Below are 24,882 nucleotides of genomic sequence, written 5' to 3' on the forward strand. Positions count from 1 at the left end.
TTCGGGGACAAAAACGGGAATTGGGGTCAGACAAGAACGGGAATTTGGGGTCAGACAGGAACGGGAATTGGGGTCAGACAAGAACGGGAATTTGGGGTTGGATTTGGGGACAAGAACGGGAATTTGGGGTCAGACAAGAATGGGAATTTGGGGCTGGATTTGGGGACAAGAACGGGAATTGGGATCAGACAAGAACAGGAATTTGGGGTCAGACAAGAACGGGAATTTGGGGTTGGATTTGGGGACAAGAACGGGAATTTGGGTCAGACAAGAACGGGAATTTGGGATCAGACAAGAACGGGAATTTGGGGTTGGATTTGGGGACAAGAATGGGAATTTGGGTCAGACAAGAACGGGAATTTGGGATCAGACAAGAACGGGAATTTGGTGGCAGACAAGAACGGGAATTTGGGGTTGGATTTGGGGACAAGAACGGGAATTTGGGTCAGACAAGAACGGGAATTTGGGGTCAGGACATGAGGACAAAACTGGGAGTCTGTCCTTGTCCCCTCACTGTCCCCATCCCTGCCCCCATTCCTGTTCCCATCGTGTCCCCTCATCCTCCCTGTCCCCATTGTGTCCCCTGTCCCCATCCTGTCCTTGTCCCTGTCCCCATCCTGTCTTTCTCCTTGTCCCCAGGCTGTCCCTAGGGTGTCCCCAGGGTGTCCCCAGGGTGTCCCCAGGGTGTCCCTAGGGTGTCCCCAGGGTGTCCCTAGGGTGTCCCCAGGGTGTCCCCAGGGTGTCCCCAGACTGTCCCCGGTGTCCCCAGGGTGTCCCCGGTGTCCCCAGGGTGTCCCCAGGCTGTCCCCGGGGTGTCCCCAGGGTGTCCCCAGGGTGTCCCCGGTGTCCCCAGGGTGTCCCCAGGGTGTCCCCAGGGTGTCCCCGGTGTCCCCAGACTGTCCCCGGTGTCCCTGGTGTCCCCGGTGTCCCCAGGCTGTCCCCAGTGTCCCCGGTGTCCCCGGTGTCCCCAGGCTGTCCCTGGTGTCCCCCGGTGTCCCCAGACTGTCCCCAGGGTGTCCCCAGGCTGTCCCCAGGCTGTCCCCGGTGTCCCCATGTGTCCCCGTGTGTCCCTGCTGTCCCCAGGCTGTCCCCGGTGTCCCCAGACTGTCCCCGGTGTCCCCAGGGTGTCCCCATGGTGTCCCCAGGGTGTCCCCGGTGTCCCCAGGGTGTCCCCGGTGTGTCCCCGGTGTCCCCAGGGTGTCCCCGGTGTCCCCAGGTGTCCCCGGTGTGTCCCCGGTGTCCCCAGGCTGTCCCCAGGGTGTCCCCAGGCTGTCCCCTGCTGTCCCCGGTGTCCCCAGACTGTCCCCAGACTGTCCCCAGGCTGTCCCCGGTGTCCCCAGGGTGTCCCTGGGCTGTCCCCGGTGTCCCCAGACTGTCCCCGGTGTCCCCGGTGTCCCCAGGCTGTCCCCGGTGTCCCCGGTGTCCCCAGGGTGTCCCCGGTGTCCCCGGTGTTCCCACGTGTCCCTGGTGTCCCCAGGTGTCCCCAGACTGTCCCCGGTGTCCCCGGTGTCCCCAGACTGTCCCCAGGTGTCCCCAGGCTGTCCCCAGGCTGTCCCTGGTGTCCCCCGGTGTCCCCAGGCTGTCCCCAGGGTGTCCCCAGTATCCCCGGTGTCCCCAGGCTGTCCCCAGGGTGTCCCCGGTGTCCCCAGGGTGTCCCCAGACTGTCCCCAGGGTGTCTCCCGGTGTCCCCGGGGTGTCCCCGGGTGTCCCCAGGGTGTCCCCAGGTGTCCCCGTGTGTCCCCGGTGTCCCCAGGGTGTCCCCAGACTGTCCCCAGGGTGTCCCCAGACTGTCCCCAGGGTGTCCCCAGGTGTCCCCGTGTGTCCCCGGTGTCCCCAGGCTGTCCCCAGGGTGTCCCCAGGCTGTCCCCAGGCTGTCCCCGGTGTCCCCAGGCTGTCCCCAGACTGTCCCCTGCTGTCCCCAGGTGTCCCCAGGGTGTCCCCAGGCTGTCCCCGGGTGTCCCCAGGTGTCCCCAGACTGTCCCCGGTGTCCCCAGGCTGTCCCCAGGCTGTCCCCCGGTGTCCCCAGGGTGTCCCCAGGGTGTCCCCAGACTGTCCCCGGGTGTCCCCGGTGTCCCCAGGGTGTCCCCAGGGTGTCCCCGGTGTCCCCGGGGTGTCCCCAGGTGTCCCCGGGTGTCCCCAGGCTGTCCCCAGGGTGTCCCCAGGGTGTCCCCAGACTGTCCCCGGTGTCCCCAGGGTGTCCCCGGTGTCCCCAGGGTGTCCCCGGGGTGTCCCCGGTGTCCCCAGGTGTCCCCAGGGTGTCCCCGGGGTGTCCCCGGTGTCCCACCTGCAGCAGGAACTCGAACTGGTAGATGCAGAGCCCCAGCTCGGCCATGCTGGGCTTGAAGAGCTCGCGCAGGCGGTACTGCTGCATGAGGCGCACGAAGACGCTGAACGCCTCCTCCTCGGGCATCTGCGGGGACGAAAAGATTCCCAGAAATCCCGCAATTCCCAAAAAAACCCGGAATTCCCAGAAAAATCCTGGAATTCCCAAAAAAAACCCCAGAATTCCCAGCAAAATCCCAGGGATTCCATCAAAAACCCCAGAATTCCCAGGAAATGTCGAACGCCTCCTCCTCGGGCATCTGCGAGGACGCAAAGATTCCCAGAAATCCCGCAATTCCCAAAAAAACCCGGAATTCCCAAAAAACCTGGAATTCCCAGAAAAATCCCTGGGATTTCCAAAAAAACCCCAGAATCCCCAGCAAAATCCCCGGGGTTTCAACAAAAACCCCAGTATTCCCAGGAAATGTCGAACGCCTCCTCCTCGGGCATCTGCGGGGACGCAAAGATTCCCAGAAATCCCGCAATTCCCAAAAAAACCCGGAATTCCCAGAAAAACCCTGGAATTCCCAAAAAACCCCCAGAATTCCCAGCAAAATCCCAGGGGTTTCATCAAAAACTCCAGAATTCCCAGCAAACGCCGAACGCCTCCTCCTCGGGCATCTGCGGGGACACAAAGACTCCCAGAAATCCCGCAATTCCCAGAAAAAAACCTGGGAATTCCCAGCAAAACCCAGAATTCCCCAAAAAAACCCCAGAATTCCCAGCAAAATCCCAGGGATTCCATCAAAAACCCCAGAATTCCCAGCAAACGCCAAACGCCTCCTCCTCGGGCATCTGCGAGGGACACGCAATTCCCAAAAATCCCGGAACTCCCAAAAATCCCCGAAATTCCCAGAAAAATCCCCGGGATTCCCAAAAAAAACCCAGAATTCCCAGCAAAATCCCCGGGATTCCCAAAAAAATCCCAGAATTCCCAGCAAACGCTGAACGCCTCCTCCTTGGGCATCTGCGGGAGACACGGAATTCCCAAAAATCCCGGAGTTCCCAAAAATCCCACAACTCCCAAAAAACCTGGAATTCCCAGAAAAATCCCCGGGATTCCCAAAAAAAACCCCAGAATTCCCAGCAAAATCCCAGGGATTCCATCAAAAACCCCAGAATTCCCAGGAAATGTCGAACGCCTCCTCCTCGGGCATCTGCGGGGACGCAAAGATTCCCAGAAATCCCGCAATTCCCAAAAAAAAAACCTGGGAATTCCCAGCAAAACCCAGAATTCCCAAAAAAAACCCCGGAATTCCCAGCAAAATCCTGGAATTCCCCAAAAAAAACCCCAGAATTCCCAGCAAAATCCCATGGATTCCCAAAAAAATCCCAGAATTCCCAGGAAATGCTGAACGCCTCCTCCTCGGGCATCTGCGGGGACGCAAAGATTCCCAGAAATCCCGCAATTCCCAAAAAACCCGGAATTCCCAGAAAAATCCCCGGGATTCCCAAAAAAAACCCCAGAATTCCCAGCAAAATCCCCGGGATTCCCCAAAAAAACCCCAGAATTCCAGCAAAATCCCAGGGATTCCATCAAAAATCCCAGAATTCCCAGCAAACGCTGAACGCCTCCTCCTCGGGCATCTGCGAGGGACACGCAATTCCCAAAAATCCCGGAACTCCCAAAAAAAACTGGGAATTCCCAGCAAAACCCTGGAATTCCCCAAAAAAAACCCCAGAATTCCCAGCAAAATCCCAGGGATTCCATCAAAAATCCCAGAATTCCCAGCAAACGTCGAACGCCTCCTCCTCGGGCATCTGCGAGGACGCAAAGATTCCCAGAAATCCCGCAATTCCCAAAAAAAAACCCCTGGGAATTCCCTGAAAAAATCCTGGAATTCCCCAAAAAAAACCCAGAATTCCCAAAAAACCCGGAATTCCCAGAAAAATCCCCGGGATTCCCAAAAAAACCCCAGAATTCCAAGCAAAATCCACGGGATTCCCAAAAAAAATCCCAGAATTCCCAGCAAACGCCGAACGCCTCCTCCTCGGGCATCTGCGGGGACGCAAAGATTCCCAGAAATCCCGCAATTCCCAAAAAAAGCTGGAATTCCCAGAAAAATCCTGGAATTCCCCAAAAAAAACCCCAGAATTGCCAGCAAAATCCCATGGATTCCCAAAAAAAACCCAGAATTCCCAGCAAACGCCAAACGCCTCCTCCTCGGGCATCTGCGAGGACGCAAAAATTCCCAGAAATCCCGCAATTCCCAAAAAAAACCCTGGGAATTCCCAGCAAAACCCCCGGGATTCCCAAAAAAAACCCCAGAATTCCCAGCAAAATCCCATGGATTCCATCAAAAATCCCAGAATTCCAGCAAACGTCGAACGCCTCCTCCTCGGGCATCTGCGGGAGACACGGAATTCCCAAAAATACCGGAATTCCCAAAAAAAACCCGGAATTCCCAGAAAAATCCCCGGGATTCCCAAAAAAAACCCCAGAATTCCCAGCAAAATCCCCGGGATTCCCAAAAAAAAACCCCGAATTCCCAGCAAAATCCCATGGATTCCCAAAAAAATCCCAGAATTCCCAGCAAACGCTGAACGCCTCCTCCTCGGGCATCTGCGGGGACGCAAAGATTCCCAGAAATCCCGGAATTCCAAAAAAAACCCTGGGAATTCCCAGAAAAATCCCCGGGATTCCCAAAAAAACCCCAGAATTCCCAAAAAATCCCAGAATTCCCAGCAAACGCCGAACGCCTCCTCCTCGGGCATCTGCGGGGACACGGAATTCCCAAAAATCCCGGAATTCCCAGCAAAACCTGAAATTCCCAAAAAAACCGGGAATTCTCCAAAAAAACCTGGAATTCCCAAAAAAAACCCCTGGAGTTCCCAAAAACCCCCAGAATTCCCAAAAAACCCTGGAATTCCAAAAAAACCCTGGAATTCCCAAAAAACCCTGGAATTCCCAAAAAAAACCCTGGAATTCCCAAATAACCCCGGCATTCCCCAAAACCCCCGGAATTCCCAAAACACCCGAAATTCCCAAAAAAACCCGGAATTCCTGAAAAACCTCGTAATTCCCAAAAACCCCCGGAATTCCCAAAACACCTGGAATTCCCAAAACACCTGGAATTCCCAAAAACCCCTGGAGTTCCCAAAAACCCCGGAATTCCCGGAAAACCCCGGAATTCCCAAAAACCCCCGGAATTCCCAAAAACCCCCGGAATTCCCAAAAACCCCTGAAGTTCCCAAAAACTCACGGAATTCCCAAAACACATGGAATTCCCAAAAACCCCCGGCATTCCCAAAACACATGGAATTCCCAAAAACCCCCGGCATTCCCGGAAAACGCCGGCATTCCCGGAAAACGCCGGCATTCCCGAAGGCCCCACCTGCATGAGCAGCAGTCCCACGATGAAGGCGCTGCCCTGGCAGTAACCGACCTCGCGGTCCACCAGCGAGTAGGCCTGGAGAAGGAGCAGGGCCACCTTCAGCTCCTGAGGAACATCTCCTCACCTCCTGTCCCACCTCCTGTCCCACCATTGACAATGGCCCAGTGTCCTCAATGTCACCTTCAGCCCCTGAGGAACATCTCCACAACTCCTGTCCCACCATTGACAATGGCCCAGTGTCCTCAATGTCACCTTCAGCTCCTGAGGAACATCTCCACAACTCCTGTCCCACCTCCTGTCCCTGTCCCAGTGTCCCCAATGTCACCTTCAGCTCCTGAGGAACATCTCCACAACTCCTGTCCCACCTCCTGTCCCTGTCCCAGTGTCCTCAATGTCACCTTCAGCCCCTGAGGAACATCTCCACACCTCCTGTCCCACCCATGGCAATGGCCCAGTGTCCCCAGGGCCACCTTCAGCCCCTGAGGAACATCTCCTCACCTCCTGTCCCACCATTGACAATGGCCCAGTGTCCTCAATGTCACCTTCAGCCCTTGAGGAACATCTCCTCACCTCCTGTCCCACCCATGGCAATGGCCCAGTGTCCTCAATGTCACCTTCAGCTCTTGAGGAACATCTCCACAACTCCTGTCCCACCATTGACAATGGCCCGGTGTCCCCAATGTCACCTTCAGCTCCTGAGGAACATCTCCACAACTCCTGTCCCACCTCCTGTCCCACCATTGACAATGGCCCAGTGTCCTCAATGTCACCTTCAGCTCCTGAGGAACATCTCCACAACTCCTGTCCCACCTCCTGTCCCTGTCCCAGTGTCCTCAATGTCACCTTCAGCCCCTGAGGAACATCTCCTCACCTCCTGTCCCACCCATGGCAATGGCCCAGTGTCCTCAATGTCACCTTCAGCTCTTGAGGAACATCTCCTCACCTCCTGTCCCACCCATGGCAATGGCCCAGTGTCCCCAATGTCACCTTCAGCTCTTGAGGAACATCTCCTCACCTCCTGTCCCACCCATGGCAATGGCCCAGTGTCCCCAGGGCCACCTTCAGCTCTTGAGGAACATCTCCACAACTCCTGTCCCACCTCCTGTCCCACCATTGACAATGGCCCAGTGTCCCCAGGGCCACCTTCAGCCCCTGAGGAACATCTCCTCACCTCCTGTCCCACCCATGGCAATGGCCCAGTGTCCTCAATGTCACCTTCAGCTCTTGAGGAACATCTCCTCACCTCCTGTCCCACCTCCTGTCCCTGTCCCAGTGTCCCCAATGTAACCTGCAGCCCTTGAGGAACATCTCCTCACCTCCTGTCCCACCTCCTGTCCCACCATTGACAATGGCCCAGTGTCCCCAGGGCCACCTTCAGCTCTTGAGGAACATCTCCACAACTCCTGTCCCACCTCCTGTCCCACCACTGACAATGGCCCAGTGTCCTCAATGTCACCTTCAGCTCTTGAGGAACATCTCCACAACTCCTGTCCCACCTCCTGTCCCACCACTGACAATGGCCCAGTGTCCTCAATGTCACCTTCAGCTCTTGAGGAACATCTCCACAACTCCTGTCCCACCTCCTGTCCCACCAGTGACAATGGCCCAGTGTCCCCAGGGCCACTTTAAGCCCTTGAGGAACATCTCCTCACCTCCTGTCCCACCTCCTGTCCCTGTCCCAGTGTCCTCAATGTCACCTTCAGCTCTTGAGGAACATCTCCACAACTCCTGTCCCACCAGTGACAATGGCCCAGTGTCCTCAATGTCACCTTCAGCTCCTGAGGAACATCTCCACAACTCCTGTCCCACCATTGACAATGGCCCAGTGTCCTCAATGTCACCTTCAGCTCTTGAGGAACATCTCCACAACTCCTGTCCCACCATTGACAATGGCCCAGTTCCCCAGGGCCACCTTCAGCCCTTGAGGAACATCTCCTCACCTCCTGTCCCACCCATGGCAATGGCCCAGTGTCCCCAGGGCCACCTTCAGCTCTTGAGGAACATCTCCTCACCTCCTGTCCCACCATTGACAATGGCCCAGTGTCCTCAATGTCACCTTCAGCTCTTGAGGAACATCTCCACAACTCCTGTCCCACCTCCTGTCCCTGTCCCAGTGTCCTCAATGTCACCTTCAGCTCTTGAGGAACATCTCCACAACTCCTGTCCCACCTCCTATCCCACCATTGACAATGGCCCAGTGTCCTCAATGTCACCTTCAGCCCTTGAGGAACATCTCCACAACTCCTGTCCCACCTCCTGTCCCTGTCCCAGTGTCCTCAATGTCACCTTCAGCTCTTGAGGAACATCTCCACAACTCCTGTCCCACCTCCTATCCCACCATTGACAATGGCCCAGTGTCCCCAATGTCACCTTCAGCTCTTGAGGAACATCTCCACAACTCCTGTCCCACCCATGGCAATGGCCCAGTGTCCCCAATGTCACCTTCAGCTCCTGAGGAACATCTCCTCACCTCCTGTCCCACCCATGGCAATGGCCCAGTGTCCTCAATGTCACCTTCAGCCCCTGAGGAACATCTCCTCACCTCCTGTCCCACCCATGGCAATGGCCCAGTGTCCTCAATGTCACCTTCAGCCCCTGAGGAACATCTCCTCACCTCCTGTCCCACCTCCTGTCCCTGTCCCAGTGTCCCCAATGTAACCTGCAGCCCTTGAGGAACATCTCCTCACCTCCTGTCCCACCATTGACAATGGCCCAGTGTCCCCAGGGCCACCTTCAGCCCCTGAGGAACATCTCCACAACTCCTGTCCCACCTCCTGTCCCACCATTGACAATGGCCCAGTGTCCCCAGGGCCACCTTCAGCTCTTGAGGAACATCTCCTCACCTCCTGTCCCACCTCCTGTCCCTGTCCCAGTGTCCCCAGTGTCACCTTCAGCTCTTGAGGAACATCTCCTCACCTCCTGTCCCACCATTGACAATGGCCCAGTGTCCTCAATGTCACCTTCAGCTCTTGAGGAACATCTCCACAACTCCTGTCCCACCTCCTGTCCCACCATTGACAATGGCCCAGTGTCCCCAATGTCACCTTCAGCTCCTGAGGAACATCTCCACAACTCCTGTCCCACCATTGACAATGGCCCAGTGTCCTCAATGTCACCTTCAGCTCCTGAGGAACATCTCCACACCTCCTGTCCCACCATTGACAATGGCCCAGTGTCCTCAATGTCACCTTCAGCTCCTGAGGAACATCTCCACAACTCCTGTCCCACCATTGACAATGGCCCAGTGTCCTCAATGTCACCTTCAGCTCCTGAGGAACATCTCCACAACTCCTGTCCCACCATTGACAATGGCCCAGTGTCCTCAATGTCACCTTCAGCCCCTGAGGAACATCTCCTCATCTCCTGTCCCACCTCCTGTCCCACCTCCTGTCCCTGTCCCAGTGTCCCCAGTGTCACCTTCAGCTCTTGAGGAACATCTCCTCACCTCCTGTCCCACCCATGGCAATGGCCCAGTGTCCTCAATGTCACCTTCAGCCCCTGAGGAACATCTCCCCACCTCCTGTCCCACCTCCTGTCCCTGTCCCAGTGTCCTCAATGTCACCTTCAGCCCCTGAGGAACATCTCCTCACCTCCAGTCCCCACCATTGACAATGTCCCAGTGTCCCCAATGTCACCCTTCAGCTCTTGAGGAACATCTCCACAACTCATGTCCCACCTCATGTCCCACCATTGACAATGGCCCAGTGTCCCCATGGCCAGCTTCAGCTCTTGAGGAACATCTCCACAACTCCTGTCCCACCATTGACAATGGCCCAGTGTCCCCAGGGCCACCTTCAGCTCTTGAGGAACATCTCCTCAACTCATGTCCCACCTCCTGTCCCTGTCCCAGTGTCCCCAATGTCACCTTCAGCTCTTGAGGAACATCTCCTCACCTCCTGTCCCACCATTGACAATGGCCCAGTGTCCTCAATGTCACCTTCAGCTCTTGAGGAACATCTCCACAACTCCCTGTCCCACCATTGACAATGGCCCAGTGTCCCCAGGGCCACCTTCAGCTCCTGAGGAACATCTCCACAACTCCTGTCCCACCTCATGTCCCACCATTGACAATGGCCCAGTGTCCCCCAGGGCCCACCTTCAGCTCTTGAGGAACATCTCCTCACCTCCTGTCCCACCTCCTGTCCCACCCATAGCAATGTCCCAGTGTCCCCAGGGCCACCTTCAGCTCCTGAGGAACATCTCCACAACTCCTGTCCCACCTCATGTCCCACCATTGACAATGTCCCAGTGTCCCCAATGTCACCTTCAGCTCCTGAGGAACATCTCCCCACCGTCCTGTCCCACCTCCTGTCCCACCATTGACAATGGCCCAGTGTCCCCAGGGCCACCTTCAGCCCCTGAGGAACATCTCCTCACCTCCTGTCCCACCTCCTGTCCCACCCATGGCAATGGCCCAGTGTCCTCAATGTCACCTTCAGCCCCTGAGGAACATCTCCCCACCTCCTGTCCACCTCCTGTCCCTGTCCCAGTGTCCCCAGGGCCACCTTCAGCCCCTGAGGAACATCTCCACAACTCCTGTCCCACCCATGGCAATGGCCCAGTGTCCTCAATGTCACCTTCAGCTCTTGAGGAACATCTCCACAACTCCTGTCCCACCTCCTGTCCCACCATTGACAATGGCCCAGTGTCCCCAGGGCCACCTTCAGCCCCTGAGGAACATCTCCTCACCTCCTGTCCCACCGATGGCAATGGACCAGTGTCCCCAGGGCCACCTTCAGCCCCTGAGGAACATCTGCCCCACCCCCAGCGCTGTCCCCACGCAGTCACCTTCATGACCTTGAAGAACATCTCCTGGCCCTGTCCCACCTCAGATCCCTGTCCCAGTGCCACCCCCAGCGCTGTCCCCACGCTGTCACCTTCATGACCTTGAAGAACATCTCCTGGCCCTGTCCCAGTGCCACCCCCAGCGCTGTCCCCACGCTGTCACCTTCATGACCTTGAAGAACATCTCCTGGCCCTGTCCCACCTCAGATCCCTGTCCCAGTGCCACCCCCAGCGGTGTCCCCACGCTGTCACCTTCATGACCTTGAAGAACATCTCCAGGCCCTGTCCCACCTCAGATCCCTGTCCCGGTGCCACCCCCAGCGCGGTCCCCACGCTGTCACCTTCATGACGTTGAAGAACATCTCCAGGCCCTGTCCCACCTCAGATCCCTGTCCCGGTGCCACCCCTGCCGTGTCCCCACGCTGTCACCTTCATGACCTTGAAGAACATCTCCTGGCCCTGTCCCACCTCAGATCCCTGTCCCAGTGCCACCCCCAGCGCTGTCCCCACGCTGTCACCTTCATGACGTTGAAGAACATCTCCAGGCCATGTCCCACCTCAGATCCCTGTCCCAGTGCCACCCCCAGCGCTGTCCCCACGCTGTCACCTTCATGACCTTGAAGAACATCTCCTGGCCCTGTCCCACCTCAGTTCCCTGTCCCAGTGCCACCCCAGCGGTGTCCCCACGCTGTCACCTTCATCACGTTGAAGAACATCTCCTGGCCCTGTCCCACCTCAGATCCCTGTCCCAGTGCCACCCCGAGTGGTGTCCCCACGCTGTCACCTTCATGACCTTGAAGAACATCTCTTGGCCCTGTCCCAGTGCCACCCCCAGCGCTGTCCCCATGCTGTCACCTTCATGACCTTGAAGAACATCTCCTGGCCCTGTCCCAGTGCCACCCCCAGCGCTGTCCCCACGCTGTCACCTTCATCACATTGAAGAACATCTCCTGACCCTGTCCCACCTCAGTTCCCTGTCCCAGTGCCACCCCCAGCGGTGTCCCCACGCTGTCACCTTCATCACGTTGAAGAACATCTCCTGGTCCTGTCCCACCTCAGATCCCTGTCCCAGTGCCACCCCCAGTGCTGTCCCCACGCTGTCACCTTCATGACCTTGAAGAACATCTCCTGACCCTGTCCCACCTCAGTTCCCTGTCCCAGTGCCACCCCCAGCGCTGTCCCCACGCTGTCACCTTCATGACGTTGAAGAACATCTCCTGGCCCTGTCCCACCTCAGATCCCTGTCCCAGTGCCACCCCCAGCGCTGTCCCCACGCTGTCACCTTCATGACCTTGAAGAACATCTCCTGGCCCATGTCCCACCTCAGATCCCTGTCCCAGTGCCACCCCCAGCGCTGTCCCCACGCTGTCACCTTCATCACGTTGAAGAGCACCTCCTGGCCCAGGCTGTCCTGGCCCTTGAAGAAGTCGTGCTCGGGGTAGGTGCGGGCGATGTCGCGGCGGATCAGGCGCTCGCAGGGCGACGACATGCGCAGCAGCTCCGAGTATTGCGCCTTGAGCGGCAGCTCGGCCGCGCTGCACAGCAGCTGCCACACGATGGCCCGGAAGTGCTGCGGGATCCCCTTGCGGATCAGCTCCTGGGGACACAGTGTCACCCCAAGTGTCACCCCAAGTGTCACCCCAAGTGTCACCACAAGTGTCACCCCAAGTGTCACCACAAGTGTCACCACAAGTGTCACCCCAAGTGTCACCCCCAGTGTCACCCCAAACCCCAAACGTGATCCCACACTCATTCCATTGACCTCAAACGTGACACCAGATCTGCTGCTCCAGGGCACGGCTGCTGCCACACGATGGCCCAGAAATGGGGCTGGATCCCTTGTGGGATCAGCTCCTGGGGACACAGTGTCACCACAAGTGTCACCCCAAGTGTCACCCCAAGTGTCACCACAAATGTCACCCCAAGTGTCACCTCAAACCCCAAACGTGATCCCAAACTCATTCCATTGACCTCAAAAGTGACCCCAGATCTGCTGCTCCAGGGCTCAGCAGCTGCCACACGATGGCCTGGAAATGGGGCTGGATCCCATTTGGGATCAGCTCCTGGGGACACAGTGTCACCCCAAGTGTCACCCCAAGTGTCACCACAAGTGTCACCCCAAGTGTCACCCCAAACCCCAAACGTGATCCCAAACTCATTCCATTGACCCCAAACGTGACCCTCTGCTGCTCCAGGGCTCGGCAGCTGCCACACGACGGCCCGGAAATGGGGCTGGATCCCCTGTGGGATCAGCTCCTGGGGACTCAGTGTCACCCCAAGTGTCACCCCAAGTGTCACCCAAGTGTCACCCCAAGTGTCACCCCAAGTGTCACCCCAAGTGTCACCCCAAACCCCAAACGTGATCCCAAACTCATTCCATTGACCCCAAACGTGACCCCAGATCTGCTGCTCCAGGGCACGGCTGCTGCCACACAACGGCCTGGAAATGGGGCTGGATCCCCTTGCGGATCAGCTCCTGGGGACACAGTGTCACCCCAAGTGTCACCCCAAGTGTCACCTCAAGTGTCACCCCAAGTGTCACCCCAAGTGTCACCCCAAACCCCAAACGTGATCCCAAACTCATTCTATTGACCCCAAACGTGACCCCAGATCTGCTGCTCCAGGGCACAGCAGGTGCCACACGACGGGCTGGAAATGGGGCTGGATCCCATTTGGGATCAGCTCCTGGGGACACAGTGTCACCCCAAGTGTCACCCCAAGTGTCACCTCAAGTGTCACCCCAAGTGTCACCCCAAGTGTCACCTCAAACCCCAAATGGGATCCTAAACCTGACCCCAAAGTCACAACCCCAGATCTGCTGCTCCAGGGCATGGCAGGCGCCACACGACGGCCTGGAAATGGGGCTGGATCCCATTTGGGATCAACTCCTGGGGACACAGTGTCACCACAAGTGTCACCCCAAGTGTCACCCCAAGTGTCACCACAAGTGTCACCCCAAGTGTCACCCCCAAACCCCAAATGGGATCTTAAACATGATCCCAGAGTCACAACCCCAGATCTGCTGCTCCAGGGCACGGCAGCTGCCACACGATGGCCTGGAAGTGCTGCGGGATCCCCTGTGGGATCAACTCCTGGGGACACAGTGTCACCCCAAGTGTCACCCCAAGTGTCACCCCAAGTGTCACCTCAAACCCCAAACGTGATCCCAAACTCATTCCATTCACCCCAAACGTGACCCCAGATCTGCTGCTCCAGGGCACGGCAGCTGCCACACGACGGCCCGGAAATGGGGCTGGATCCCCTGTGGGATCAACTCCTGGGGACACAGTGTCACCCCAAGTGTCACCCCAAGTGTCACCCCAAGTGTCACCTCAAACCCCAAACGGGATCCTAAACATGACCCCAAAGTCACAACCCCAGATCTGCTGCTCCAGGGCACGGCAGGTGCCACACGATGGCCTGGAAATGGGGCAGGATCCCCTGTGGGATCAACTCCTGGGGACACAGTGTCACCCCAAGTGTCATCTCAAGTGTCACCCCAAGTGTCACCCCAAACCCCAAATGGGATCCTAATCATGACCCCAAAGTCATTGTCCCCAGATCTGCTGCTCCAGGGCACGGCAGCTGCCACACGATGGCCCGGAAATGGGGCTGGATCCCCTGTGGGATCAACTCCTGGGGACACAGTGTCACCACAAGTGTCACCCCAAGTGTCACCCCAAGTGTCACCACAAGTGTCACCTCAAACCCCAAATGGGATCCTAAACCTGACCCCAAAGTCATTGTCCCCAGATCTGCTGCTCCAGGGCACGGCAGCTGCCACACGACGGCCTGGAAATGGGGCTGGATCCCCTGTGGGATCAGCTCCTGGGGACACAGTGTCACCCCAAGTGTCACCCCAAGTGTCACTCCAAGTGTCACCACAAGTGTCACCCCAAGTGTCACCCCAAGTGTCACCTCAAGTGTCACCCCAAACCCCAAACGGGATCCTAAACATGACCCCAAAGTCACAACCCCAGATCTGCTGCTCCAGGGCACGGCAGCTGCCACACGATGGCCCAGAAATGGGGCAGGATGCCCTGTGGAATCAGCTCCTGGGGACACAGTGTCACCCCAAGTGTCACCCCAAGTGTCACCCCAAGTGTCCCCTCAAATGGGACCCCAAAATTCCAATGGGATCCTAAACATGACCCCAAACGTGACCCCAGATCTGCTGCTCCAGGGCTCAGCAGCTGCCACACGATGGCCCAGAAATGGGGCTGGATCCCCTGTGGGATCAGCTCCTGGGGACACAGTGTCACCCCAAGTGTCACCACAAGTGTCACCCCAAGTGTCACCACAAGTGTCACCCCAAGTGTCACCCCAAGTGTCACCTCAAACCCCAAACGTGATCCCAAATTCATTCCATTGACCCCAAACGTGACCCCAGATCTGCTGCTCCAGGGCACGGCAGCTGCCACACGACGGCCCGGAAGTGCTGCAGGATCCCCTATGGGATCAGCTCCTGGGGACACGGTGTCACCACAAGTGTCACCACAAGTGTCACCCCAAGTGTCACCCCAAGTGTCACCACAAGTGTCACCCCAAGTGTCACCACAAGTGTCACCCCAAGTGTCATCCCAAACCCCAAACGGGATCCTAAACATGACCCCAAATGTGACCCCAGATCTGCTGCTCCAGGGCACGGCAGCTGCCACACGATGGCCTGGAAATGGGGCTGGATCCCCTGTGGGATCAGCTCCTGGGGACACAGTGTCACCCCAAGTGTCACCCCAAGTGTCACCACAAGTGTCACCCCAAGTGTCACCCCAAGTGTCACTCCAAGTGTCACCACAAGTGTCACCTCAAACCCCAAACGTGATCCCAAACTCATTCCATTGACCTCAAACGTGACCCCAGATCTGCTGCTCCAGGGCTCAGCAGGTGCCACACGACGGGCCGGAAATGGGGCTGGATCCCATTTGGGATCAGCTCCTGGGGACACAGTGTCACCCCAAGTGTCACCCCAAGTGTCACCCCAAGTGTCACCCCAAACCCCAAATGGGATCCTAATCATGACCCCAAAGTCACAACCCCAGATCTGCTGCTCCAGGGCACGGCAGCTGCCACACGATGGCCCAGAAATGGGGCAGGATGCCCTGTGGAATCAGCTCCTGGGGACACAGTGTCACCCCAAGTGTCACCCCAAGTGTCACCACAAGTGTCACCCCAAGTGTCACCCCAAGTGTCACCTCAAACCCCAAAGGGGACCCTAAACATGACCCCAGAGTCACAACCCCAGATCTGCTGCTCCAGGGCACGGCAGCTGCCACACGATGGCCCAGAAATGGGGCAGGATGCCCTGTGGAATCAGCTCCTGGGGACACAGTGTCACCCCAAGTGTCACCCCAAGTGTCACCACAAGTGTCACCCCAAGTGTCACCCCAAGTGTCACCTCAAACCCCAAAGGGGACCCTAAACATGACCCCAGAGTCACAACCCCAGATCTGCTGCTCCAGGGCACGGCAGCTGCCACACGATGGCCTGGAAGCGCTGCGGGATCCCCTGTGGGATCAGCTCCTGGGGACACAGTGTCACCCCAAGTGTCACCCCAAGTGTCACCCCAAGTGTCACCCCAAGTGTCACCTCAAACCCCAAACGTGATCCCAAACTCATTCCATTGACCCCAAACGTGACCCCAGATCTGCTGCTCCAGGGCTCAGCAGGTGCCACCCCAAAACCCAACAAACTGGACAAAGCCAACCCAAAACCCAACAAATTGGACACAGCCACCCCAAAACCCGACAAATTGGGCACAGCCACCCCAAAACCCGACAAATTGGACACAGCCACCCCAAAACCCGACAAATTGGGCACATCCACCCCAAAACCCAACAATTGGACAATTCCACCCCAAAACCCGACAAATTGGACACAGCCACCCCAAAACCCAACAAACCGGACAATTCCACCCCAAAACCCAACAAACTGGACAAAGCCACCCCAAAACCCAACAAACTGGACAATTCCACCCCAAAACCCAACAAACTGGACAATTCCAGCCCAAAACCCAACAAATTGGACAAAGCCACCCCAAAACCCAACAAACTGGACAAAGCCACCCAAAACCCAACAAACTGGACAAAGCCAACCCAAAACCCAACAAATTGGACAATTCCGACCCAAAACCCAACAAACTGGACAATTCCACCCCAAAATCCAACAAACTGGACAATTCCACCCCAAAACCCAACAAACTGGACAATTCCACCCCAAAACCCAACAAACTGGACAAAGCCGACCCAAAACCCAACAAACTGGACAATTCCGACCCAAAACCCAACAAACTGGACAAAGCCGACCCAAAACCCAACAAACTGGACAAAGCCAACCCAAAACCCAACAAACTGGACAAAGCCAACCCAAAACCCAACAAACTGGACAATTCCGACCCAAAGCCCAACAAATTGGACAAAGCCAACCCAAAACCCAACAAACTGGACACAGCCAACCCAAAACCCAACAAACTGGACAAAGCCACCCCAAAACCCAACAAACTGGACAAAGCCACCCCAAAACCCAACAAACTGGACAATTCCACTCCAAAACCCAACAAATTGGACAAAGCCAACCCAAAACCCAACAAACTGGACACAGCCAAACCAAAACCCAACAAACTGGACAATTCCACCCCAAAACCCAACAAACTGGACAATTCCACCCCAAAACCCAACAAACTGGACACAGCCAAACCAAAACCCAACAAACTGGACAACTGCACCCCAAAACCCAACAAACTGGACAAAGCCAACCCAAAACCCATCAAATTTGACAATTCCACCCCAAAACCCAACAAACTGGACAAAGCCACCCCAAAACTCAACAAATTGGACAAAGCCAACCCAAAACCCAACAAACTGGACAAAGCCAACCCAAAACCCAACAAATTGGACACAGCCACCCCAAAACCCAACAAACTGGACAAAGCCACCCCAAAACCCAACAAATTGGACAAAGCCAACCCAAAACCCAACAAATTGGACAATTCCACCCCAAAACCCAACAAACTGGACAAAGCCAACCCAAAACCCAACAAACTGGACAAAGCCACCCCAAAAACCCAACAAACTGGACAATTCCACCCCAAAACCCAACAAACTGGACAATTCCACCCCAAAACCACCTTGAGCAGCTTCTCCTTCTTCTTCCTCCACTCGTCCCACTCGTTGACGATGCGGCCCCAGAGGATCCAGGTGTCCTCCTCCAGGTGGCTGAGGTTGGACGAGGCCGAGGAGCTGGACACCAGCGAGGAGCCGCTGTTGCGCCGCGAGCCGTTCACCGAGCGCATCGACTTGGAGTCAGCCTCCAGCAGCCTGGGGAGAGCCGAAATTCATCCAAAACTCACTCAAAACTCAACCAAAACTCAATGAAAAGTCATCTGAAACTCAACCAATACTCACCTAAAACTCAACCAAAACACACCTAAAACTCACCCGAAACTCAACCAAAACTCACCTAAAACTCAACCAAAACTCACCTAAAACTCACCTAAAACTCAACCAAAAATCATCTAAAACTCAACCGAAACTCAACCAAAACTCACCTGAAACTCACCCAAAAATAATCTAAAACTCAACCAAAACTCAACCAAAACTCATCTAAAACTCACCTAAAACTCACCCGAAACTCACCTAAAACTCACCCGAAACTCACCCAAAACTCAACAAAAGCTCATCTAAAACTCACCCAAAACTCACCCGAAACTGAAACTCACCTAAAACTCACCCGAAACTCGCCCAAAACTCATCCGAAACTGCAACTCACCTAAAACTCACCCGAAACTCACCCGAAACTGAAACTCACCTAAAACTCACCCGAAACTCGCCCAAAACTCATCCGAAACTGCAACTCACCTAAAACTCACCTGAAACTCACCCAAAACTGAAACTCACCCGAAACTCACCTAAAACTCACCCAAAACTCACCTGAAACTCACCTAAAACTCACCCATAACTCAACCAAAACTCACCTAAAACTCACCCAAAACTCACCTGAAACTCACCCAAAACTGAAACTCACCCGAAACTCACCTAAAACTCACCCAAAACTCACCTAAAACTGAAACTCACCTAAAACTGACCCAAAACTCACCCGAAACTCACCCAAAACTCACCTAAAACTGAAACTCACCTGAAACTCACCTAAAACTCACCCATAACTCAACCAAAACTCACCTAAAACTCACCCAAAACTCACCTGAAACTCACCCAAAACTCACCTAAAACTCCCTGGAAACTCCCCCGAAACTCACTTGAAACTGAAACTCACCTAAAACTCACCCAAAATTTGCCTGAAACTCACTCGAAACTCACCCAAATCTCACCTAAAACTCACCCAAAACTCACCCAAAACTCACCTAAAACTCACCCAAAACTCCCTGGAAACTCCCCCGAAACTCACTTGAAACTGAAACTCACCTAAAACTCACCCAAAATTTGCCTGAAACTCACCCGAAACTCACCCGAAACTGAAACTCACCTAAAACTCACCCAAAACTTGCCTGATACTCACCCAAATCTCACCTAAAACTCACCCAAAACTTGCCTGATACTCACCTGAAACTCACCCGAAACTGAAACTCACCTAAAACTCACCCAAAACTTGCCTGAAACTCACCCAAAACTCAACCAAAACTCACCTAAAACTCACCCGAAACTGAAACTCACCTGAAACTCACCAAAAACTCAACCAAAACTCACCTAAAACTCACCCAAATCTCACCTAAAACTCACCCCAAACTCAACCAAAACTCACCTAAAACTCACCCAAAATGTGCCCAGGGCAGGTGGGAATGACCCAAAGCTGACCAGGAGAGAGCGACCCAAAATTGGCCCAAAATTGGCCCAAAACTGACCCAAAACTGACCCAAACTGACCCAAAACTGACCCAAAACTGAACCAAAACTGACCCAAACGGACCCAAAACTGACCCAAAACTGACCCAAACTGACCCAAAACTGACCCAAACTGACCCAAAACTTACCCAAACTGACCCAAACTGACCCAAACCTGACCCAAAACTGACCCAAACTGACCCAAAACTGACCCAAAACTGACCCAAACTTACCCAAACTGACCCAAACTGACCCAAACTGACCCAAAACTGACCCAAACTGACCCAAAACTGACCCAAAACTGACCCAAGATGACCCAAAACTGACCCAAAACTGACCCAAACTGAACCAAACTGACCCAAACTGACCCAAAACTGACCCAAACTGACCCAAACTGACCCAAGATGACCCAAAACTGACCCAAAACTGACCCAAACTGACCCAAACTGACCCAAACTGAGCCAAAACTGACCCAAACTGACCCAAACTGACCCAAACTGACCCAAACTGAGCCAAACTGACCCAAACTGACTCAAACTGACCCAAAACTGACCCAAACTGACCCAAAACTGACCCAAACTGACCCAAACTGACCCAAAACCGAACCAAAACTGACCCAAACTGGCCCAAACTGACCCAAACTGACCCAAAACTGACCCAAGATGACCGAAACTGACCCAAATTGACCCAAACTGACCCAAAACTGGCCCAAAACTGACCCAAACTGACCCAAAACTGACCCAAATTGACCCAAACTGACCCAAAACTGAACCAAAACTGACCCAAACTGACTCAAACTGACCCAAAACTGACCCAAAACTGACCCAAACTGACCCAAAACTGACCCAAACTGACCCAAACTGACCCAAAACTGACCCAAACTGACCCAAACTGACCCAAAACTGACCCAAACTGACTCAAACTGACCCAAAACTGACCCAAACTGACCCAAGATGACCCAAACTGACCCAAACTGACCCAAACTGACCCAAACTGACCTAAGATGACCCAAAACTGAACCAAAACTGACCCAAAACTGACCCAAACTGACCCAAAACTGACCCAAACTGACCCAAACTGACCCAAACTGACCCAAACTGAACCAAAACTGAACCAAAACTGACCCAAACTGACCCAAAACTGACCCAAACTGACTCAAACTGACTCAAACTGACCCAAACTGAGCCAAAACTGACCCAAACTGACCCAAAACTGACCCAAACTGACCCAAAACTGACCCAAAACTGACCCAAACTGAGCCAAAAATGGAGATATTCACGCAAAAAATGGAGATATTCACCCAAAAATGGAAATATTCACCCAAAAATGGAAATATTCACCCAAAAATGGAAATATTCACCCAAAAAATGGAGATATTCACCCAAAAATGGAGATATTCACCCAAACCTGGAGGTATTGACCCAAAACTGGAGATGTTGACCCAACACTGGAGATATTGACCCAAAGCTGGAGATATTGACCCAAAACTGGAGGTATTGACCCAAAACTGGAGATATTGACCCAAAACTGGAGATGTTGACCCAAAGCTGGAGATATTGACCCAAAACTGGAGGTATTGACCCAAAACTGGAGATATTGACCGAAAACTGGAGATATTGACCCAAAACTATAGGTATTGACCCAAAACTGGAGATATTGACCCAAAACTGGAGATATTGACCCAACACTGGAGATATTGACCCAAAACTGGAGATATTGACCCAAAGCTGGAGATATTGACCGAAAACTGGAGATGTTGACCCAAAACTGGAGGTATTGACCCGAAACTGGAGGTATTGACCCAAAGCTGGAGATATTGACCCAAAACTGGAGATATTGACCCAAAACTGGAGGTATTGACCCAAAACTGGAGATATTGACCCAACACTGGAGATATTGACCCAAAGCTGGAGATATTGACCCAAAACTGGAGATGTTGACCCAAAGCTGGAGATATTGACCCAAAACTGGAGGTATTGACCGAAAACTGGAGATGTTGACCCAAAACTGGAGATATTGACCCAAAGCTGGAGATGTTGACCCAAAACTGGAGATGTTGACCCAAAACTGGAGATATTGACCGAAAACTGGAGATGTTGACCCAAAACTGGAGATATTGACCCAAAACTGGAGATGTTGACCCAACACTGGAGGTATTGACCCAAAACTGGAGATATTGACCCAAAACTGGAGATATTGACCCAAAGCTGGAGATATTGACCCAAAACTGGAGATATTGACCCAACACTGGAGATATTGACCCAAAGCTGGAGATATTGACCCAAAACTGGAGGTATTGACCCAAAACTGGAGATATTGACCCAAAACTGGAGATGTTGACCCAAAACTGGAGATATTGACCCAAAACTGGAGATATTGACCCAAAACTGGAGGTATTGACCCAAAACTGGAGATATTGACCCAAAACTGGAGATGTTGACCCAAAACTGGAGATATTGACCGAAAACTGGAGATGTTGACCCAAAACTGGAGATATTGACCCAAAACTGGAGATGTTGACCCAACACTGGAGATATTGACCCAAAACTGGAGATATTGACCCAAAGCTGGAGATGTTGACCCAAAGCTGGAGATACTGACCCAAAACTGGAGGTATTGACCCAAAACTGGAGATATTGACCCAAAACTGGAGATATTGACCCAAAACTGGAGGTATTGACCCAAAACTGGAGGTTTTGACCCAAAACTGGAGATATTGACCCAACACTGGAGGTATTGACCCAAAACTGGAGATATTGACCCAAAACTGGAGATGTTGACCCAAAACTGGAGATATTGACCCAAAACTCGAGATATTGACCCAAAACTGGAGATGTTGACCCAAAACTGGAGATATTGACCCAAAGCTGGAGATATTGACCCAAAACTGGAGATGTTGACCCAAAACTGGAGGGTATTGACCCAAAACTGGAGATATTGACCCAAAACTGGAGATGTTGACCCAAAACTGGAGATATTGACCCAAAGCTGGAGATGTTGACCCAAAACTGGAGATGTTGACCCAAAGCTGGAGGTATTGACCCAAAACTGGAGGTATTCACCCAAAACTGGAGATATTGACCCAACGCTGGAGATATTGACCCAACACTGGAGATATTGACCCAACGCTGGAGATATTGACCCAAAACTGGAGATGTTGACCCAACACTGGAGATATTGACCCAAAACTGGAGATGTTGACCCAAAACTGGAGGTTTTGACCCAAAACTGGAGATATTGACCCAAAACTGGAGGTTTTGACCCAAAACTGGAGATATTGACCCAAAGCTGGAGATGTTGACCCAACACTGGAGATATTGACCCAAAACTGGAGATATTGACCCAACGCTGGAGATATTGACCGAAAACTGGAGATGTTGACCCAAAGCTGGAGATATTGACCCAAAACTGGAGGTTTTGACCCAAAAATGGAGATATTGACCCAAAACTGGAGATATTGACCCAAAGCTGGAGATGTTGACCCAAAACTGGAGGTATTGACCCAAAACTGGAGATATTCAACCAAAACTGGAGATATTGACCCAAAAATGGAGATATTGACCCAAAACTGGAGATATTGACCCAAAGCTGGAGGTTTTGACCCAAAACTGGAGATATTGACCCAACACTGGAGGTATTGACTCAAAACTGCAGATATTGACCCAAAACTGGAGATGTTGACCCAAAGCTGGAGATATTGACCCAAAACTGGAGATGTTGACCCAAAACTGGAGATATTGACCCAAAAATGGAGATATTGACCCAAAGCTGGAGATATTGACCCAAAACTGGAGATGTTGACCCAACACTGGAGATATTGACCCAAAAATGGAGATATTGACCCAAAGCTGGAGATGTTGACCCAAAACTGGAAATATTGACCCAAAACTGGAGATATTGACCCAAAACTGGAGATATTGACCCAAAGCTGGAGATATTCACCCAAAACTGGAGGTATTGACCCAAAAATGGAAATATTGACCCAACACTGGAGATATTGACCCAAAACTGGAAATATTGACCCAAAACTGGAGATGATGACCCAAAGCTGGAGGTATTGACCCAAAACTGGAGATATTGACCCAAAACTGGAGATATTGACCCAAAGCTGGAGATATTGACCCAAAACTGGAGATGTTGACCCAAAACTGGAGATGTTGACCCAAAACTGGAGATGTTGACCCAAAGCTGGAGATATTGACCCAAAACTGGAGATATTGACCCAAAACTGGAGATGTTGACCCAAAACTGGAGATATTGACCCAAAACTGGAGATGTTGACCCAAACCTGGAGATGTTGACCCAACACTGGAGGTATTGACCCCTCGTGGCGCTCACCGGTTCTGCTCCTCCAGCTTGGCCAGCAGCTGCAGCTCCTCGGGGCTCAGCGCCTCCCCCGGCGCCGCCGGGCAGCGCGAGGGCCCCTCCGGGCTCCAGGAGCCGGGGCTGCCGGCGGGAGAGGCCATGGTGGGCTGGGATCACCTGGGGAGGGAAAAAAAATGACATTTCAGGTGGAAAATCACATTGCAGATGGAAAAAAAATGACATTTCAGGTGGAAAATCACATTGCAGATGGAAAAAAAATGACATTTCAGGTGGAAAATCACATTGCAGATGGAAAAAAAATCACATTTCTGTCCAAAAATGGACATTGCAGATTGAAAAAATGACATTTCTGTCCAAAAATGGACATTTCTGATTGAAAAAAATCACATTTCAGATGGAAAATCACATTGCAGATGGAAAATCACATTGCAGATGGAAAAAAAACACATTTCAGATTAAAAAAATTCATATTTCAGATGGGAAAATCACATTGCAGATGGAAAAAAATCACATTTCAGATGGAAAATCACATTGCAGATGGAAAAAAATCCCATTTCAGATGGAAAATCACATTGCAGATTGAAAAAATCACATTTCAGATGGAAAAATCACATTGCAGATGGAAAAAAATCACATTGCAGATGGAAAATCACATTTCTGTCCAAAAATGGACATTGCAGATTGAAAAAATGACATTTCTGTCCAAAAATTGACATTTCTGATTGAAAAAAGTCACATTTCAGATGGAAAATCCCATTGCAGATGGAAAAATCACATTTCAGATGGAAAAAAATCATATTGCAGATGGAAAAATGGACATTGGAGATTGAAAAAAATCACATTTCTGTCCAAAAATCACATTGCAGATTGAAAAAATCACATTTCTGTCCAAAAATCACATTGCAGATGGAAAAAAAAATCACATTTCAGATGGAAAATCACATTTCAGATGGAAAATCACATTTCAGATGGAAAAAAATCACATTTCAGATGGAAAAATCACATTTCAGATGGAAAAAAATCACATTGCAGATGGAAAAAAATCACATTTCAGATGGAAAAAAAATCACATTGCAGATGGAAAATCACATTGCAGGTGGAAAAAAAATCACATTTCTGTCCAAAAATGGACATTGCAGATTGAAAAAATGACATTTCTGTCCAAAAATGGACATTTCTGATTGAAAAAAGTCACATTTCAGATGGAAAATCACATTGCAGATGGAAAATCACATTTCAGATGGAAAAAAATCACATTTCTGATTGAAAAAATCACATTTC

The 24,882-nt window shown here is 52.8% G+C and overlaps 1 protein-coding gene across 1 annotated transcript in view; it reads right to left on the minus strand.

Moving 5' to 3' along the window:
* Positions 1-23,741, minus strand: part of LOC137467660 (EVI5-like protein) — a 49,462-nt gene extending 25,721 nt beyond the window's left edge. Inside the window, exons 1-5 of the mRNA XM_068179107.1 lie at positions 23,614-23,741; positions 17,566-17,755; positions 11,815-12,039; positions 5,658-5,732; positions 2,285-2,410 (exon numbers count right to left, since the gene is read on the minus strand). Coding sequence (XP_068035208.1) covers positions 2,285-2,410; positions 5,658-5,732; positions 11,815-12,039; positions 17,566-17,755; positions 23,614-23,741 — 744 coding nt within the window. The remainder of the gene's footprint in view (positions 1-2,284; positions 2,411-5,657; positions 5,733-11,814; positions 12,040-17,565; positions 17,756-23,613) is intronic.
* Positions 23,742-24,882: the final 1,141 nt, after the last annotated feature.

The sequence above is a fragment of the Anomalospiza imberbis genome, unplaced genomic scaffold (assembly GCF_031753505.1).
Source record: "Anomalospiza imberbis isolate Cuckoo-Finch-1a 21T00152 unplaced genomic scaffold, ASM3175350v1 scaffold_731, whole genome shotgun sequence".
Lineage (NCBI taxonomy): Eukaryota > Metazoa > Chordata > Aves > Passeriformes > Viduidae > Anomalospiza > Anomalospiza imberbis.